Source organism: Salvia miltiorrhiza, chromosome 1 (assembly GCF_028751815.1).
Source record: "Salvia miltiorrhiza cultivar Shanhuang (shh) chromosome 1, IMPLAD_Smil_shh, whole genome shotgun sequence".
NCBI lineage: Eukaryota > Viridiplantae > Streptophyta > Magnoliopsida > Lamiales > Lamiaceae > Salvia > Salvia miltiorrhiza.
The window spans coordinates 23,088,396-23,108,492 of record NC_080387.1 but is presented as its reverse complement, the minus strand read 5'-3'; the positions used below and the strand labels follow the sequence as shown (position 1 = coordinate 23,108,492).

The 20,097-nt window shown below is 40.5% G+C and overlaps 1 protein-coding gene across 1 annotated transcript; it reads right to left on the bottom strand.

Moving 5' to 3' along the window:
• Nucleotides 1–5,214: 5,214 nt before the first annotated feature.
• LOC131001840 (uncharacterized) lies at nt 5,215–9,745 on the bottom strand. Its single transcript, XM_057928492.1, has 6 exons — nt 9,412–9,745; nt 9,150–9,312; nt 8,996–9,083; nt 8,189–8,476; nt 5,497–5,571; nt 5,215–5,412 (listed from the first exon to the last, which is right to left on the bottom strand). Exons 1-6 carry the CDS (start codon nt 9,743–9,745, stop codon nt 5,215–5,217), a joined length of 1,146 nt encoding a protein of 381 aa, XP_057784475.1.
• Between the last annotated feature and the right edge of the window lie 10,352 nt (nt 9,746–20,097).

Sequence of the window (20,097 nt, the reverse complement as noted above, 5' to 3'; positions counted from 1 at the left end):
CTATAAATACATGGATCCTCTTTGCTTCTACAAAATCAAACGATTTGATAGTTTTGTCAAAGCAAATATTCCAACTCCTAGAAGTTTGCTTAAGTCCATAAATGGACTTCTTTAACCTGCGTACCTTATTCGGCCTTTCTTTGGATACAAAACCTTCAGGTTGATTCATATAGACTTTCTCTTCAAGTTCTCCATTGAGAAACGAAATTTTGACATCCATTTGTCAAATGTCAAAGTTATAGTATGCAGCTATTGTCGCAGCCCGACGTCTAGCCAATAATAGCGTAGATCGGGTATTGATACGGCTAAATAAAGGAATGAAGTAAAGAAGGAAGAACTAGATTAAACAACAATAACATCATCTCAAAGACACAAATATTATCGGCTTCATAAGTTCAAAAGTACAGGAATTCTCGACAAAGTTTACAAAGCGGACATAGTTAAATATTTACAAAAGTTCATAATTTACAGAGTCTCGCAGCTAAACGTGATCAGACTATATGTATGAAGACATATAGCCGAGAGTGTATTTCCTGATTAAGTTCAAAATATAAACATCCAACCTCAAAAGGCTACCGTATGAAGTAGAAATACGGTAAAAAAAATAACGTCGTCTAAAATAAGTCCCTGCCAACACCAAATTGATCTCCCCCCTCCTCGCTTATCCTGCACGTTTAGAAATACATGCAGTGCTGAGTACAGAGTACCCAGTGGACATATGCCAAAAAACAAATAAAAGCCTGCTCCTAGAGCTATAAATTGAACTTGCCACGTCTTATCAGGTGGGCTTATTTTCCAAATGTATGTTTGAGTTATTAAGCTCTAAATGTTTCATGAATTGAAAACTGTTTATTCAATAAATATTTTTATGCGCTTTGTTATGTTTAAGGCTCACAATTCATGGATCGATCGAGGTTCTCTTATGACCTAACACGTTGTTTGAGAATTGTGTACACTTGTTAGTTGTTTCGGTGGGTTGATCTCCATCGGGCACTAATTCATGTCAGAGGCGTTATAAGGGTGCTTGGCTGGATGTGTTCCGGAGCATGTATCATGTATGGCCTGCCTGGGTAGCGTCCCGAGGTCAATTCAACTTATCTGAATTACGTCCTCAGGGCAAGTGTTATGGGAAAAAGCGATACGTTGGTGGCTAAAAGGTCCGGTATCACATCGAGTAACTAAAGAGAGTGTGACAATAGCGCGCTAATAAAATGAAATGTTTTAACATGCTTAGAAGTTCTTTTATTTTAAAACCTTCTAAGTTATGTCATGAATGATTGGATAAACTGCTCTTACGAATTGTGAAATGTTTTAAAAGTTGCAGCCCACTAAGTACATTAGTACTTAGCCCAAACATTTTCAAATATTTTTCAGGTTGATGGCTGGTGTTGACGGGGAGAGCTGAGGCTAGGGTTCAACTCCGTGTCTTGACTTCCGCTGTAGTACCAGCCTTTATTTGTCTTTCGTTTCCCTGACTTAAGACTTTTATGTTATGACTCTAAATGATATCTTTTGATGAGCTTAGACTCTTGACTCTTAAGTATTTCGATTAATGAATGTTGGTTATCCGAAGCATAAAACTAAACTTGTGATCCTGAAGTTGTTATGTTTGTCGATTGATTAGTATCGTTTAGATATCTGTCTTTCTTCATCCAAAGGGGCGATGCCCGATTTATCATCCCATTATTCGTATTTTACAAGGTTTTTCCCTTGTTCATTTCAATGATTTAGTTGCACCTCAGTTATAGTTATTCCTTCAGAAATTGGGATGTGACAACTAAACTCAAGAAAATTCTCATATAGGCAACAATTAACCAATTTAATCATTAATAAACACTATTAGTATGCTCAATATCATTTATCGTAAGCCAATTCAGACAATTAACACATAGACATGAAAGCCCTAAATTTTTATTAAACTAAACTTTTTGAAAATTCACAAATGTGTATGAATCATTAATCCAATCTTAGGTCCGTCAATTTAGGTTACTTAATAACATATATAAGCCATCAATTAGCAATTTAAGGCATAGAGACACATATACCAAATTCTCATTAAACTAACTATCATCAAAATTTTACCATCAACTTCAATCATCAATCTACTCCATCAAATATCATATTAGTCATCTCATAAGCTCATATTCATCATCAATTCATCATTTAATCCATAGATTCAAGAATTCCTAATTTTAGACAAACTAACCTAAATGGAAAATCATATCTCATGACAAAGCTTCGCAGTACACATAAGAATCATCTCAAAATATCTCAATAAACATAAATCTCATGCCAAATTAAGAAAAGAATAAGAAATTTTTTTGAAGGGGAAGACCCCTAAATTTTCGAAAAACTAAATTTTTGAAAAATTAGAGAGAGAGAGACAGAGAGAGAGAGAGAGAGAGTGTGTGTTTTCTTGCTTCAATCATACATATATACACATATATAACACCATAGGGTTTAGATCTATGAATTAAAGACACTTACTCAAAGGCTTTGAGAGAAATGGAAATTTCTTCTCTAACTTCAAGCTTCAATCTCCAACAATCTTCTTGAATTCAAGTATATAGAGTGTTTAGGGCTTGATTTTAATGGTGGATAATATCATAGAATTGATTTATGAAGCTTGGAAGTTCTTCTCTAATGTAGTTTCATGGAGGAAAGAGAGATGAGAGAGAGAGGGGTGTGAGTGGCGTGAATGAGGGAGAAGGGGAGTGAGAGGATTTGTTTTGATTTTGTTTTATCCTTTAGATCTTAAGTGTATTTGCATTAAATGCTTTGTCCCCTAATTCATTTACACATAATTAATGCATGCTAATCCACTTGCTCACTTATTCAATTTAAGCACATGTTATTGACTCAACCTAAACACTACTCTAGATTGACTCGCAAAAGTACGAGATCTATTGTAACGAGTAAGCTAACCCAAGTCGGTCTCACAAGGAAAGTCTTTAAGGGTTTCTAGTAGTATCGTAGGAAAAACAATAAAGAAAACAGTAAAGAGATTGATTATTAAACTAAAACTTAGAATTAAAAACTTAATTAAAAACCGAACTTAAAATTAAACTAGGCGAATTAAACTATTAAACCCTAGGCAAGAATTTAAAGAACTTAAATTAAACCTACTTATGAAATTAAATACTTGTAAATTAAAGACCAACTAATCTAGGCATAAACTAAAGTGCATAATTTAAATTGCATAATTAAAAAGAAAGCAGAAACATGAATGAAAAACATGAACATGATTAAACGAAAGAAATTGAATTTAAATACGAAATACTAAATTGAAATCTAACTTGAAATCTAACTTAAAGCAATGAAAACTCGAAACTATGAAAGCAAGTAAATTCCTAAGCTTCGGAGCAGTGCAGCGCTGGATGCTTCTTCACGGCAGAACTCCAAAAATTAGGGCAAGGGATTGATATCTTACAATGAAAAGTATGGCCCTATTTATAGACTTCAAATCCTTCTGGATCACCATGAAAGTTGACATTCAAAGTAGAACTCTAAAGGCAATAGAATCGTGCACAATAAGGCAACTCTCCAGCTATGATGCGCGCCCCGGAAATAATCTCCTCCCTGGCCGAATTCGGGGTTCTCGCCAGCGGAATGGCTTCCGCTCTGACTTTCGCCAGAGGAATGGTTTCCGCTCTGACTTTCGCCAGTGGAATGGCTTCCGCTCTGACTTTCGCCAGAGGAATGGTGATTCCTCTGGCATTTCCGCACTCGCCTCGATTCCTCTGGCATTCCCTCATTTCGCTGGCTTGAGCGGATTTCGCTGGCGACTTCTGGAGCGCACTCCTCTGCTCTGAAGCGGGCTTCTCTACTCTGGCACGTGCCTTCATAGAGAAGTTCAGCTCTGCATAACAAAGTGTGCCTAAAAACACCATTCTTACCCCCAAAATCTCCAAAATCGCACTCTTCCATCTATAAGACCTAAATCTCCTGAAAAGCATAAAACAAACCATAAAACGCACCAATTTCCAGAAGATTTATCTTAAAATATGCGCATGTAAACCCCCAAAATTAGAACAATTAGGCATAAATCAACCCCCCCCCCACACTTAGCCTTTTGCTTGTCCTCAAGCAAAATCCATATGAATCCTAGGAAGAGATTGATTTCAACAATCCTAATTTCCATCCAAACATTCTCAAAGTCAATTCAAAATTTTACAATCAATACACATCTCTCGATCATGCAAGTAACTCAACGTTTAAGAAGCAACAAAACAGTAATGCAAGTAATTCGATCAGACCCAATTCTCCGCTAGAAGTGAATTCCCTAATGTGATCGCCTTTATAATCAATATCACCATTTTTCACACTTTGCGTGCTTGAGATTTTCGACAGTTGAGCCATAATTCGTGAAATAAAAACCATTTGGATGTAATCCAAAGTCTTTTCACGTGGTTTCCCATGCTCATAGTTAGACTAGCGGAGCAGAGACTCAGAGCTATCACATTTTTCAGAACAGGCCAGATGTTTCAGAGCTGGTAATTTTGAAGTTGGCAATTCGTCCAACATTTTCACAAATAAGATACGATCGTAGGCAATCACAATGACAACACTCCATCTAGCATCTATCGGACAAATCACGTTTTACTAACTTACAAAAGTGTTGCAACAAAACTCAAATTCTTTGCACAAACAAGAAACATATATCAAGAGTAAAACAAGAATAACCACCATTCATTCACAAACCCGAAATTCGCATCGAAAACCATCTACTCTTCCATAAATTCATATAAATTAGCAAGATTTGAGACCAAAAACTAAGCATAGACAGACTAATCTCGCCCAATTGAAAGCATAAGCACAATAAAACACCCCTCCACACTTAAAGCATGCCATGTCCTCAGGGCACAAAAGAAATAAGAAGAGTTGAGAAAACGTCCCTGATTATCGGCATGGTAAAACTGAAGCATCGTGAGAGATGGTGAAGAGGGGAATTCACGGTCTATGGCAGAGTGGAGAGTGCCACGCTGAATCGGTCAGTGCTGACAGAGCAGCGCGGAGAAGGGCAGCGCTGAAAACAAGACATGCTCACCAAGCATCAAAGTATCCGCAAAGCAACCGAAACTTAGGAAAGACACAAAACAACAACAGAAAACAAAGAAAACACACAAAAAACAAAAACTAAAAACAAACCAACGGTGGGTTGCCTCCCACCAAGCGCTAGAGTTAGAGTGTCCAGCCCGACTTCAGATCTGACCCTTAGTGAGGATCGTGCAGAGTGTGAGACTCCGCCACCATGAACAAGCTCTGGTGCTCGTAATATGGCTTCACTCGGTGGCCGTTCACTCTGAAGCTCTCATTCGTGTTTTCATTGAATAATTCAACGGCACCATGCTCGAACACCTCCTTGAGTAAAAATGGACCGCTCCACCTAGATTTCAGCTTACCCGGGAATAACTTCAGTCGAGAATTGAACAAAAGCACCTTCATTCCAGGGCAAAGCTTCTTGTGACAAATGCGGCGGTCATGTAGTCGCTTCACTTTATCCTTGTAGATCCTTGCATTCTCGTACGCCTCGTTGCGTAGCTCCTCTAATTCCTCCATTTGCAGCGTGCGCTGCTTCACAGCAGAGTCCAAGTCATAGCTGGCAGCCTTGATCGCCCAATAAGCCTTGTGCTCAATCTCCACCGGCAGATGGCAGGCCTTGCCATAGACTAGACGGTATGGACACATCCCAAGCACGCCTTTGAAGGCAGTTCTGTATGCCCAGAGAGCATCATTCAACTTTGCGGACCAATCATTGCGCGAGGGCTGGACCATTTTCTCCAAAATTCCCTTGATCTGCCGATTGCTCGTCTCGGCTTGTCCAGAGGTCTGTGGGTGCGTGGTATGGTGTTGCAACCTTGTGCGTGATCCCATTCTTCTTCATGAGCTTTGCAAACAGCTTGTTGCAGAAGTGCTTGCCTCCATCGCTAATAATAGCTCTAGGAAATCCAAATCTAGAAAGAATGTTCTCTTGCACAAACTTAAGCACCACATTAGCATCACATGTCCGCGTGGGGATAGCCTCAACCCATTTGGACACGTAATCTACAGCAAGTAAAATATATTGAAACCCATGCGAAGTAGGAAATGGCCCCATGAAATCAATGCCCCATACATCAAAAATTTCGACAATTAAAATGCTTTGGAGAGGCATCTCATTCCTGCGGCCGATATTCCCTACTCTCTGGCACCGATCACATGCAAGAGTGAAAGTGTGTACATCTTTGAAAATGGAAGGCCAAAACAAACCTGATTGAAGAATTTTATGAGCTGTTTTCTGCCCCCCAAAGTGTCCACCACAATGATCTTCATGGCATATTTTTAACACTTGTTGTTGATCCTCTGCCGGCACACACCGTCGGATGACATCGTCCTTTCCAAGCTTGAAGAGGTAAGGAATCTCCCAATAATAATGCCTGCACTGAGCTAAAAATCTCTTTCTCTCCTGCGACGTCAGCTCCGGTCGTAGAATACCACAAGCTAAGTAATTGACAATATCTGCATACCAGGGCTCGGCGCTCGCAGGGCTGCACTGAGCAGCGCTGAGTTCGGCAAGGCTGGCAGAGGTGATCTCGGTGGAACTGGCCAGAGGGAAGCTGGCTGCTCTGGAGTCAGCAAAGCAGAGCTCGGCAGAGCTGGCCAGAGGGGAGTTGGCTGCTTTGGAGTCGGCAGAGTAGAGCTCGGCAGCTCTGCACTTGTCAAGGGTGAATGCATATGCATGCTCGAAAGGAAAAGATTCAGGGATGCAATTAAGACTCGAGTCTATCAAATTATTATCCAAACGGGAAAGGTGGTCAGCTACGTGATTCTCACTCCCTTTCCTATCCCTGATCTCTACATCAAACTCTTGTAACAGTAAAACCCAACGGATTAGACGAGCTTTAGCTTGAGGTTTGGTCATCAAATATCGAAGCGCGGCATGGTCACTATGGACAATGACCTTAGACCCAATGATGTATGCTCGAAATTTATCTAAGGCAAAGACCACAGCAAGCATCTCTTTTTCAGTAGTGGTGTAATTTACTTGTACACTATTTAGAGTTAAACTAGCATAGTAAATCACACGTAACATCTTATCCACACGCTCACCTAACACCGCTCCTACAGCAGAGTTAGACGCATCACACATGATCTCAAAGGGCAATGACCAATCAGGCGCAATCACAACCGGGGCAGAGCTCAACTTAAGTTTCAATTTTTCAAAGGCATGCATGCAAGAGTCATCGAAATTAAAAGGGACATCCTGAGCTAGCAGTTTGCATAGAGGTTGGCTAATTTTAGAGAAATCTTTAATGAAACGTCGGTAAAAACTGGCGTGACCTAAGAAACTCCTAATCCCTTTGACATCAATAGGGGGTGGCAACTTTTGGATTACCTCCACCTTGGCTCTGTCGACCTCTAGTCCATGCTTAGACACCACATGACCCAAGACAATCCCGCTAGTAACCATGAAATGACTCTTTTCCCAACTCAAGGTTAGGCCACTTTCAATACACCTTTGCAACACTACATCAATCTTAGTCAAACAATCATGAAAGGACTGTCCAAAAACTGAAAAATCATCCATAAAAACCTCCACGAATTTACCAATCATATCAGAGAATATGGACATCATGCATCGTTGAAACGTCCCGGGTGCATTGCACAATCCGAACGGCATCCTCTTCCATGCAAATGTTCCAAACGGCGTGGTGAAGGCAGTTTTGACTTGATCTTCTGGTGTGATTGCGATTTGGTAGTATCCTGACAAACCATCTAGAAAACAATAAAAATCATGCCCTGCCAACCGATCTAACATTTGATCAACAAAAGGGAAGGGAAAATGATCCTTTTTGGTGACGGCATTGAGTTTCCTGTAGTCGACGCACATCCGTCATCCCGTGGTAGGACGTGTCGGCACCAACTCCATCTTGTCATTGCGCACAACCGTCATTCCTCCTTTCTTTGGCACGACATGCACCGGGCTCACCCACTCACTATCGGCGACAGAGTAGATAATCCCTTCGGCAAGAAGCTTAAGGATTTCCTTGCGCACAACCTCCATCAGAATAGGGTTCAAGCGTCGCTGGGCATCTCTCTTGGGTGCAGCTCCTTCCTCTAGGTTGATCCTGTGCATGCATGTGGCTGGGCTAATGCCACGTATGTCACCTAGGCTCCATCCCAGCGCTGCTTTGTTTCTCTTCAACACATCGAGCAGCGCCGCTTCTTGCTCTAGAGTCAGAGTAGACGAGATGATGACTGGCTTCTCCTTGCCTTCTTCCAGAAAAACATACTTGAGATTGGCGGGAAGTTCCTTCAGTTCCAGCGCTGAGCTCGGCAGAGCTGGTTGGTCATCACTGAAGGGCAGAGTCGGCTGGGCATTGCTGAAGGGCAGAGCTGGCTGGGCAGCGCTGAACTCTTCAACTTCCCTAGCCAATTCCTCCATGTCGGCTGATCCAGCGTGGACTTCCACGCATTCCTGCTCCTGTAAAAATACCTTCTCAACCAAGCCATTAATAGCATCTATATATGAGCATTCTTTCATAAAGTTGCCAGAAGGCATAGCCCGATTTTCATGTACCGAGAAAGACACTGATTCCCCTAACACTGTCATTTTAATAGTTCCATTTTTGACATCAATCAAAGTGTTAGTGGTCGCCATAAAGGGTCTTCCTAATAGCAGAGTGTGATCTCTACCATTCTCATGCACATCCCCAATATCAAGTACTACGAAATCAACGGGCACAATCAAATCCCCGACTCTAACCAGAATATCTTCTACTATCCCACGGGGGTACCTAACGGACCTATCAGCAAGTTGTAGACACATGCGAGTGGATTTCAGATTACCTAACTCTAATTGTTGAAAAATAGAGTAAGGCATCAAATTAATTCCCGCTCCCAGATCTAACATACCCGTGGCTTCCTTACCATTTCCCAAAGCAATATTAATTACAAAGCTACCTGGATCGCGCTGCTTTGGTGGTAGGGATTGTTGCATGATTGAGGTTGCTACTTCTGAGACTAGAATCTTCTCATTGTCTCCGAACTTCCGCTTGTTGGAGACCAATTCCTTGAAAAACTTCACATATGCCGGGACCTTTCTGATCACATCAAGGAGAGGGAGATTCACGTTCACCTTGGCAAGCATGTTGTAGAAGTCGGTGAACTGTTGGTCCTGCTTCTCGTTGCTCAATCTGTCCGGGAAGGGAATCGGTGGTCGATAAGGTGTAGAAGCTTTGTGGAGCTTGACCTCCTTCTCCTTCTCTCCTTCCTTTTGCTGGTCTGCCTTTTCTCCATCCGTCGAGTTGGGCAGAGCAGAGTTCGGCAGCTCTGTTTTGGTAAAGCCAGAGGGATCGGCTCTACTCTGGCGGGACGGTTCCTCTGCTCTGGTTTGTGTTGGAACATCCACTTTGTTATCCAAGATCTTACCACTGCGGAGAACAGTTACAACTAGAGCTTGATGTGGCTGAGCAGGTTGGCCATGAAACTTCCCGGGCTGCTGTTGTTGTTGAATTTGATTCAATGCACTGGAAAGTTGTCCAACCGTTGTTTCAAGCCTTTTGATTGTAGAAGCTTGGGACTCCATACTTTGTTTGCTGATTTCCATAAAGGCTTGCAGCGTTTCTTCGAGCGTGGATTTTTGTGGTGGAATCGGCTGCACACTCTGTTGCGGAATGGATTGCTGCTGTTGGTATTGTGGTCTGTATGGTTGAGAAGACCCCTGCTGTGGTGGGAAATACTGTTGTTGTTGTTGATAGCCCATTTGGGGTGGTCGACGGAATTGATTCCCCCCAAAATTTTGATTTCCCCATCCAACATTCGGCTGGCCTCTCCATCCTCCAACTATATTCTGTGGACCTTGATTCATATTCTGGCCATATGGTCTGTTCTGCACTTGATTGTAGGATTGGAATCCTTGTGCTGCATAAACCTCAGCTTGTCCTTCCGGAGTAAACTCTCCCATTCTATGGCACTCATTAGCTCCATGGCTGAAATCTCCACAGATACCACACGGCTCAACATACTGCATGGCTGGGTTCTGCGGAGTTGACATTGGCAGAGCCGAATTCGGCTGAGTTGTCATCGGCGGCGCTGAGCTCTGAACTGGAGAATTTTCCATCTTTTCCATCTTGAGCTGTTGAACTTCTCGCATGATCGAAGCCAATTGTTGCTGCATCTCGAACTGATTTGTCACGGCACTAGCCTCCACTCTCCGTCCACGGACTGACTTCTGTTGGGAGCTTTCGGCCAAGGTCTTGAAAATCTCTTTCAGATCTGTTTCCTTCTGCCGTGCTGTCCACCATAAATTGGGCAGTTTGCACTAACCCATCGTAGAAGAACTGCATCAACATAACATTCGTGAATTGATGTTGAGGGCATTGACGGAGGAGTTCTTCATATCTCTCCCAAGCTTCATGCAAAAGCTCATCCGCTCCTTGGGTGAACTCCATTATTTTTGTTCTCAGCTCCTGTGTTTTGTGGCTTGGGTAGTATTTCAGCATGAATTTTTCACAAGCATCTCCCCACGTAGTGATAGAGTTGGGCGGCAGAGAGAGCATCCACGTCCTGGCCCGGTCTTTAAGTGCATAGGGGAAGCACTTGAGCTTGAGTTGGTCCTCCGTGAGGCTAAGCAGAGGAATCGTTTGCACTTGTGTGCAAAAGTCTCGGATGAATTGCAGAGCATCCTCGCTTGGCATCCCGTGGAACACCAGCAGCAAATTCGAGTCGTTTGGTTTGAGATTGTAGTTTCTCACAGCAGTGGGGAGCACGATTGCCGACGTGTTGGTATCTCCGATTACCGGCCTGGTGAAGTCTCCCATATATTCCATGTGCTGGGCTATCTCCTTCTTTTTCTCGTTTAAATTCTGCTTAGGGTTGAAATTGGCGGAGCTGGCCTCTTCCTCCTTAGCTTGGTTTGCCGTTTCTTTCGTATGCTCTGTATCGGCAGAGTTGGCGTCCTCTTTCGTTGGCTGCTCTGAAGGTTCAGAATCAGAGTAGGACTTGGCAGAGCTGGCTTCCTCCTCTTCTACGGTCTGCTCTGAAGCTTCAGGTTCAGAGTCAGAGCTGGAATTGGCGGAGCTGGCTCCCTCCTCTTCTTTGCAGCTATACTTCCGAAAAATCCCTTCGCTCGTACTATGCAACGGGGACACAAGTTTGCCTTTAAGACTACGGCGTCCCTGCATGCATAACACTAAACAAACGGATTAAACGCACCGAGTGGAAGAAACGTAATAACAAAAATTAAATAAAGCAAGTAAAAACGACACAACTAAAACGCCTAAAGCTTTCCCCGGCAACGGCGCCAAAATTTGACTCAACCTAAACACTACTCTAGATTGACTCGCAAAAGTACGAGATCTATTGTAACGAGTAAGCTAACCCAAGTCGATCTCACAAGGAAAGTCTTTAAGGGCTTCTAGTAGTATCGTAGGAAAAAAAATAAAGAAAGCAGTAAAGAGATTGATTATTAAACTAAAACTTAGAATTAAAAACTTAATTAAAAACCGAACTTAAAATTAAACTAGGCGAATTAAACTATTAAACCCTAGGCAAGAATTTAAAGAACTTAAATTAAACCTACTTATGAAATTAAATACTTGTAAATTAAAGACCAACTAATCTAGGCATAAACTAAAGTGCATAATTTAAATTGCATAATTAAAAAGAAAGCAGAAACATGAATGAAAAACATGAACATGATTAAACGAAAGAAATTGAATTTAAATACGAAATACTGTAAATGTCTTGAACGTGTAATTGTGTCACGCAATCACAATCCAAGAATAAACTAAAAAACTGAATTGAAATCTAACTTAAAGCAATGAAAACTCGAAACTATGAAAGCAAGTAAATTCCTAAGCTTCGGAGCAGTGCAGCGCTGGATGCTTCTTCACGGCAGAACTCCAAAACTAGGGCAAGGGATTGATATCTTACAATGAAAAGTATGGCCCTATTTATAGACTTCAAATCCTTCTGGATCACCATGAAAGTTGCCATGCAAAGTAGAACTCTAAAGGCAATAGAATCGTGCACAATAAGGCAACTCTCCAGCTATGACGCGCGCCCCGGAAATAATCTCCTCCCTGGCCGAATTCGGGGTTCTCGCCAGCGGAATGGCTTCCCCTCTGACTTTCGCCAGAGGAATGGTTTCCGCTCTGACTTTCGCCAGCGGAATGGCTTCCGCTCTGACTTTCGCCAGAGGAATGGTGATTTCTCTGGCATTTCCGCACTCGCCTCGATTCCTCTGGCATTCCCTCATTTCGCTGGCTTGAGCGGATTTCGCTGGCGACTTCTGGAGCGCACTCCTCTGCTCTGAAGCGGGCTTCTCTACTCTGGCACGGGCCTTCATAGAGAAGTTCAGCTCTGCATAACAAAGTGTGCCTAAAAACACCATTCTTACCCCCAAAATCTCCAAAATCGCACTCTTCCATCTATAAGACCTAAATCTCCTGAAAAGCATAAAACAAACCATAAAACGCACCAATTTCCAGAAGATTTATCTTAAAATATGCGCATGTAAACCCCCAAAATTAGAACAATTAGGCATAAATCAGTTATAATCTATTATATAATAGGATTAAGCCTTAACTTATGTGGCATATCTAAAGTCTCACCATTTCAAAATTTACCATATACAATATTCATCATTTATTAATTAATTAACTATTACATTTTATATAAAGATTCATTAATCATAATAAATATAATTAATAATAAATGTATATATATAATAATATTAACATTACATATAATCTAAATTAATAAATTTTATCATTTATTTTTTCTAGATAAAAATTAGGTTTATATGTCTGATAAGAAAAAAATTATAATCTATATACGATAAATTATTTTAATTGAATGTTAATGATTAGATGTATATTTGTTATTAATTTTATATTTCTCAATACCGTACATATTATATGTATATGTTGCAATATATTATATTGTGTGTGTGTATATATATATAATATTTATATCCTTAATTTTCAATAAAATTAATTTTAAATTAAGTTTGAATTGAGACATGCACGTATATGTAAATTATAAATAGGTTCGGTCATTGATTTACATGTTTGCATAATAAGGCACAAATTCTATAAACTGATTAATTAAAAAAAAATCTTATTTTATGTCTATCAAAATAATTAAAATTTTATTTTTATTTTTTATAAAATAAATCCATACATTTTATTTATATAGGGAAGAAAAATATATTTTTCATTTCTGCAAACTTTATTTGTTTCAGTTCATCCATTACTATAATAATAATAATAATAATAATAATAATAATAATAATAATAATAATAATAATAATAATAATAATAATAATAATCTATTCTATAATACGATTAGACCTTAGCCTACGTGACAGGCCTCAAATTCTTTCTTTTCAATCTCAATCTCCAACGTGGCATTTGAGAATCCAATCTATATATTCTCATTCTCACTTTTAAAACAAAAGTCACGCCTCCCTCTTCCTCACGCCTCCCTCTTCCTCACCCCATCGCCGTCGTCCCTGAATCCGGTCGGCGTCGTCTCCCCCTTCACTGTCTCTATCTTCTCTCAATCATTTTCTCTCTCTAAAGTCGATTGCACACTCAACTCGAGCTCTAATTCCCCCCTTAAACTGCCCGCCTCTTTCTCCCTCTAAATTCCGGCGTCGCCGCCGTCCGGCGTTGCTCCGCCTCATCTCTAACTACCTCTTCCATTCCTTAATTAGTTCGATTCTGTTTCCACTTCTTAAACCAATGAGAATTCTCCATTCGAAGCAATTAATACAAGAGCCCTAAGATTTCTTTTTCCTATAACCCGTTGCCGTTCCTTCTTCTAGACTCCGGCGAAATAGTCGCCGCTGAGCTTGCGGTTCGTCTGCCGCCGAGTCACCGTTGAGCCCTGGAGTTCGTCCACCGTGCCGTCGACCCCAATCCCACCGACGACTTCTCTATTTTGATACCTTCATTTCCGAATCTGCCGTGATTCTTCCTACACACCTATGGTAAATATTAAATTAGTTTCCTAATTTAATAACACGTTTCACTATTTTAAATATAGAATGATTATTATTTTAGAAAGAACAAATTTTGGAAAGAAGTTTAACAATGGAAACTTATAACCTAGATTTTTAGCAGAGTTGCCAGAGCAGAGGGCCAGAGCCAAGTTGCCAGAGTAGAGATGCCAGAGCAGAGATGCCAGAGCTAGCCAGAGCAGAGTTGCCAGAGCAAAGCTTCTAGAGGAGAGCTGTCAGAGCAGAGTTGACATAGCAGAGCTTCCAGAGCAGAGCTGCCAGAGCCAGAGCAAACCAGAGCAGAGCTTCCAGAGCAGAGGGCCAGAGCCAAGTTGCCAGAGCAGAGCTTCCAGAACAGAGATTCCAGAGCTAAGTCATTAAAGTCAGAGCCAGAGCCAGAGCCAAGTCGCCAGATCCAGAGTCAGAACTAAGTCGTTAGAGTCAGAGCCAGAGCCAACTCGCCAGATTAGGCCTTAGTTAATTGCATACCTACATTCTTAATCCTCGCTTTTCCGATATTTATAAGTTTTAATTGCATACCTAGATTTTTAGCTATAAATTCCTTAGTTAATAATGATTTACGCTGCATCGTGTTTTTTCAGCCAACACAAGGTACTTTTGTTCTTCTTTTGCTGTGTTTAGGGAGCAAAGCAAACCTTTTGCTGTGTAATTTTAGTGCTTCGTATTTGAAAAAAATTTGTTTCTGACTTGTGAAAGATATGTTATAAGCCTTTCGACAGAATATGTAAATTATAGTTGATTGGGTCCATATATACCATTTTGAGTTGCCAGAGTAAAGCTTCCAGAGCGGAGCTTCCAGAGCAGAGTTGCCATAGCAGAGCTTCCAGAGCAGAGCTGCCAGAGCCAGAGCTAACCAGAGCAGAGCTTCCAGAGCAGAAGGTCAGAGCCACGTTGCCAGAGCAGAGATGCCAGAGCCAATGCTAACCAGAGCAAAGTTGCCAGTGAAGGAATATTAAATTGAATTAATACTCGATTGCCCGATGATCGTTTCTTGGATTATTATTAATTCATCATACAACGATTAAACCTAACATGCTCCTATGAATTTAACAGCTGCACGTTGGAGTTCAGAAATACCTGAAGAATTCAGAAGAATTCGCAGATTCGTATCTGAACAGACCAGTCATCTTCAAGCCTTCGTTTGAAGCCTCAAACGTCCTCAAATCGTATTTCGCCCAGAAATACGACTTCTTCGTCTTCGAGAGAGCTTTCCGCGGCCGTCTGATTCGTCTGAATCGGAGTTCTGTGGAGGAAGTTATGGCCGTTTTACGGAAACTGCCAGAACTTGGTTTCCTGCGAAAATCTGACTCCAGCTCAGATCTTCTGAACTGTATCCCGCTCAGCTTTCACCGTTGGATGGACAACGTTCTATGAAAGTCCCAAGAGAGAAATAAGCCCCACACGTTTTTCTTCCCTGCGCCCCATAGCTCTCAAAACCCTAATATTTTATCAGAGTATTTTCCTGAGAGCTGACAGCTGTATTTAAATAAAATTAAATACGTGTGGGCACAGAATTAGTGTAGGAGGCGTCTTTCTCTCCTTCTAGGGCTAGGAGACATTGGGCCAGTCCAGGGACCAGATACAAGGAATAAAGATGGGCCTCAAATAAATTAATTTATCTATGGTCAGCCCAGACCATAATTAATTTATAAATATCAGTTCATTCCACTAGAGAACCGATACTGACTTACCCCTTTATTGCCGGTGATGAGTCGGGGGGCTTGTATTCAGACTTATTAAATCTCCGTATTTAAAATATCTGACATCCATTAATTAATTAGAGCTCTGACAGCTTAAATTAATTAATCTCTTTATAAATCCTTAAGCAGTACCACTCAAACTTTATTATTGCGCCTGAACTTAATCAACCTGCAGGGTTTAGCGCAATAAACCTTATTGAGCTCCTTAAGGGGATGTCATTATCCTATACCGGATACGGGTACTAATACAGATAATCAAATATCATATATTAACCGCTATCACTCAAGATACAGAGTACTCGAGTTAGTATATAACTTTCACCCATAGTAAGTCAAAGTGATATACGAATTAACATATATATCTGAATACTTATTAGTATTAAGATCTTATAAGTCACCGAGATCTTGATTCTTCACTTAAGTCAGATAGAAGAATACATCTCAACTGTGGTCCTATCAATACGTAATGACGTACCAGTATAGACAAGTAGCCAAGACAAACTACTTCCATCTATACTGCAGCCTAAACCAATAACTTGTCCTAGAGTTATTTCGGCTGTGATCATATTATATCTCTTAAGGTTATTCCAATTATATGGTCTTCTGTGATCTACAACACACCATATAATCTACTCATATAGAGATAAAGAACATACATATGCAATCATGAACACAATCAGATAGGAGATTAGATAGTGAACTTAGGAAACATTGTATACAAGCATAAAACGTTCTTGCTTTCAGTATACAAATCCAACAATCTCCCACTTATACTAAAGCAAACTTTTAGTATACAATGCGTCTATTTACCAATCACCTAACACTTCTCCCACTTATACTTAAAGTTTCCTAAGTGGGTGGCATCAATCTGGCATCAATCGCATTCCCATCTTTCAATGACCATTTGCGATAAGCCTTTTGTGAAAAGATCAGTAGGTTTCTCCAATATGTGAGAATTTATTCTTTGAGCACATAACCTCGATTTACGAATAATCGTATAACTTGGTACTTACTCTCCATGTGTTTGACCCCTTGTGGTTCTAGGATTCCTTAGAGTTTGCAACTGCACTTGAGGTACCACGAAGGTGATGCTCTCACGCAAACTAGGAATCACTCTTAGACCCTGGAGGTAGTGGTCAAACCAAAAGGTTTTACCTCCCAAGGAAAACACATAGCTCGAGGTAATTATTCTTTGTTCCGGTCAGCCTGGAAATCCGAAATCGTATAATCCAAAAAGGAACTAAACTGTCTAACTGGTAAACTATCCTTATTTTCTAGTCAGGGACTTGAAAATATAATTTACCACAGTTCAGTATCCTTAACTAGGACTATACATATATCTTACAACCATGCTAACTTCATAGCAAATATAAGATCTCGTACATAGTAATCCATACATGAAGCTTTCTACTGCGGAAACGTAGAATACTGCCTTCATTTCCTCAACCTTAATAGGCATCTTAAGACATAGTCTTTAGATCAAGGAACGCCATATCTAAAAGGTAGCAATCATTTCTTGGCGGTATTCATACTAAAACGAGTATTCTCAGTATCAGTGTAAGACACTCGAGATAAGCCCAACATCTTTTTCTAGTGATCCCTTATAACCTTGATCACAAAGATGTATATTGTACCTCCTTAGTCTTCCATCTGAAACTGTTCGGATAACCATTACTTTATGTCTTGACAATAGCTCCATATTGTCGCCAATTAGGAGGATATTATCTACATAAAATGCAAGATAAACCACATCACCGATGACACGAGAGCGATTGACACGAGATGCTTCTCTCCCTCCCTCACGTAACCTCGATGGTTTAAGTGAGCTGCTATAGGTAAAATGATCCGAATGTTCTGAGCATGGCACTGGCGAAAATGTCATCATAACCTATACCCTTACACTGGGCATAACCTTTCGCCACCAGTCTAGCTTCGGAAGCTACGACGTTGCTCATTCGGGCTTGTCATTATCTTGTATACTCACTTACAACCTAAGGCTTTACTGCCTCCTGGTAGCAAGATTTTCTAGTATACACCCATATTCTTAATGGATTGCTCCGTTGAGGTGTGCCAAGAATCTACATTCTCGTCTCCCACTAATTCCAAGTAGATATCTGGGCCGATTCTCTTATATTCACTACCAGGGACTGAATCCAAAGATTCTCCCAAGAATATAAATCGATCGGGTTGTCCCACAACCCTCCCACTACAATGGATCTGTGGTGGCACATGTGTGTCAACAGTGCGTGCAGTGTCTTGTGGTACAAAACTCTTGCACACTTGGCTTGGGTGATGGAATCGCCTGTCTAGTGTCTTCAATTTCTTGAAGCACACTAACTGACTTGGATTAGTGATTATTCCCATAGCCCACTTCTAAGAATCGTGTGTCATTGCTAATAACCACCTTCTGATTCTTTAGGACTAATTGCAAAGATGCATAACTCATCATCGGACATATTTTTCCAAGAGTGACCTATTTCTTCTCTCCACCACACCATCTTATATAGGGATTACATGGTGTAGTAAACTGGGTTGGAATCCCAAACACTGACAATGAATCAGAAAAGATCATTCCTAACACATTATTGGCCCTTTATCCCCTTTGTCATGAATGACCCAGTCTCCATCTTTTCATCTATACAGGATTCGCAGGTTCCAAATGGTACAGCCTGGATTGAATCCAATGTACTTATTTAGACACGAGCCTTTGGATCCTATTAAGATAGATGTGACCTAATCTAGGGTATCAATATATGCGTAAGATCCTCATGAGAGATTAGCCTTCACTTTTCTCTTTCTTTTGTTCGATGATGTAAATGCAATATAAAGGTATTTTGAAGACAAGTTATAGTATGAAGAGAGATGTTCAAAATACCAGAATAGACAACTTTGTCATTTCTTATGATAGAAACACCACTATCAAAAATGACATAAGATCCATCTATTCAAAACTTTGGAACATGATAAGGAACTCTCAAAAACTAAACTATGTCTTTAGAACTTAAAGACAAGTCTCCAATTGCAACAACTGCGACTCTAGTCACGTTGCCTATGAAGACAAACATCTCATCACTTCTCAGCTTCCTTGTCAGCCTAAAAGCCATGCAAGGTGCAACAATCATTATCAGTTTCTCTCGTTATCCACTACTCACAACTGAGTAGAAAACGAGCTGACATGTCTCAGTTACTATAGCAAGTTTACCTTAAGCCTTTGCCTTGAGTATTGAAAGAAGAAAATCTCCAATACCCAATCTTATCACACCACTACTCCCACTAGTTCCCTTGTCTTTCTTGCCCCTTGGATCCTTCTTCTTCCCGTCTTTTGACGAAGAAGATGGCCATCCTTTGGCAATAACAAGTGCTTGCACATCTCTTTCCCACAACTTCCTTAGCCGTAACCAGAGTAACTCAAAAGAAGTATCTTTCTTGCTCATAACAGCATTGAGGCGGAAGTTCTTAATTAAAAGACTTGGGAAGAGAGTTCAGGATAATATCGACTTTTGCCTCACCGTCGATACTCCCACTGAGCAAGTCAAGTCCGTCAAAATTGCATGACATGCTCGTGCACTGAGCTGTGCTCACTCATAAAATTAACAAGATTACTCTCATCAAATTTAAATGAGCAGCTCAGTCCGACTCTCCGAACACTTTCTTGAGATTCAGCATGATGCTAATAGCATTGTCCATGCCCTGATGTTGGAGCTACAAGGTTTGTGACATTATACTCATAATAAAGCATATAGCCACATTATTCGTCACATGCCACCTTTTATGCAGTTCCTTTTTCCCATCAGTTGTCTCATTGTTCGAACAAATAGAACGTCGAGTAGTAAGCAACACAAAAAAATGTGTTTAGTTTGTGATAAAGATAAATATCCAAAACTGCGTTTCCATTTTATATATGTGGACCGGTAAAAAGAAACTTTGTGCAAGAATAAAGAAACAGGAGACATAGACATATCTGAAAGTAACGAACATAAAGTACATAATTCGTAACAATAATATTGTAACCTTTTGATAAAACAATAGTAATGAAACCTCCAACGGCTCAAAGAATTCCATGTGCAAGCCACGTGGGGTGGACGTTTACACACGAACTCCTCAACCAGACTATTTACCTAGTCATTTAATTTCTATCCATGTCAACTTAACCTTTTGACAAAAGAAATTAATAGTTGGCACCTTGACTAGACCATATCATCATCAAGAAGGGACTCCGTGGGGGAGTTGTACATTGTACTTGATATGATATCTAAGCAATGACCACATTTTAACCTTGAAAATTAAATTCTCGAAATTAACATACTCACTAGGACCATGCCGCTTTCAATTTAATTTTCTTGGTTATCTTATTTAATTCCATTCTCCAAAGTACTTGTGAAAATTACA

Coding starts and splice junctions, on each gene's coding strand:
- LOC131001840 (XM_057928492.1), bottom strand. CDS start 9,745: ATGGGCTATCAACAACAACAACAGTATTTCCCACCACAGCAGGGGTCT. Junction 9,084..9,149: donor AACGAGAAGCAGGACCAACA/GTTCACCGACTT, acceptor TGATGTGATCAG/AAAGGTCCCGGCATATGTGA. Junction 8,477..8,995: donor AGAAGATTCTAGTCTCAGAA/GTAGCAACCTCA, acceptor TTGGTTGAGAAG/GTATTTTTACAGGAGCAGGA.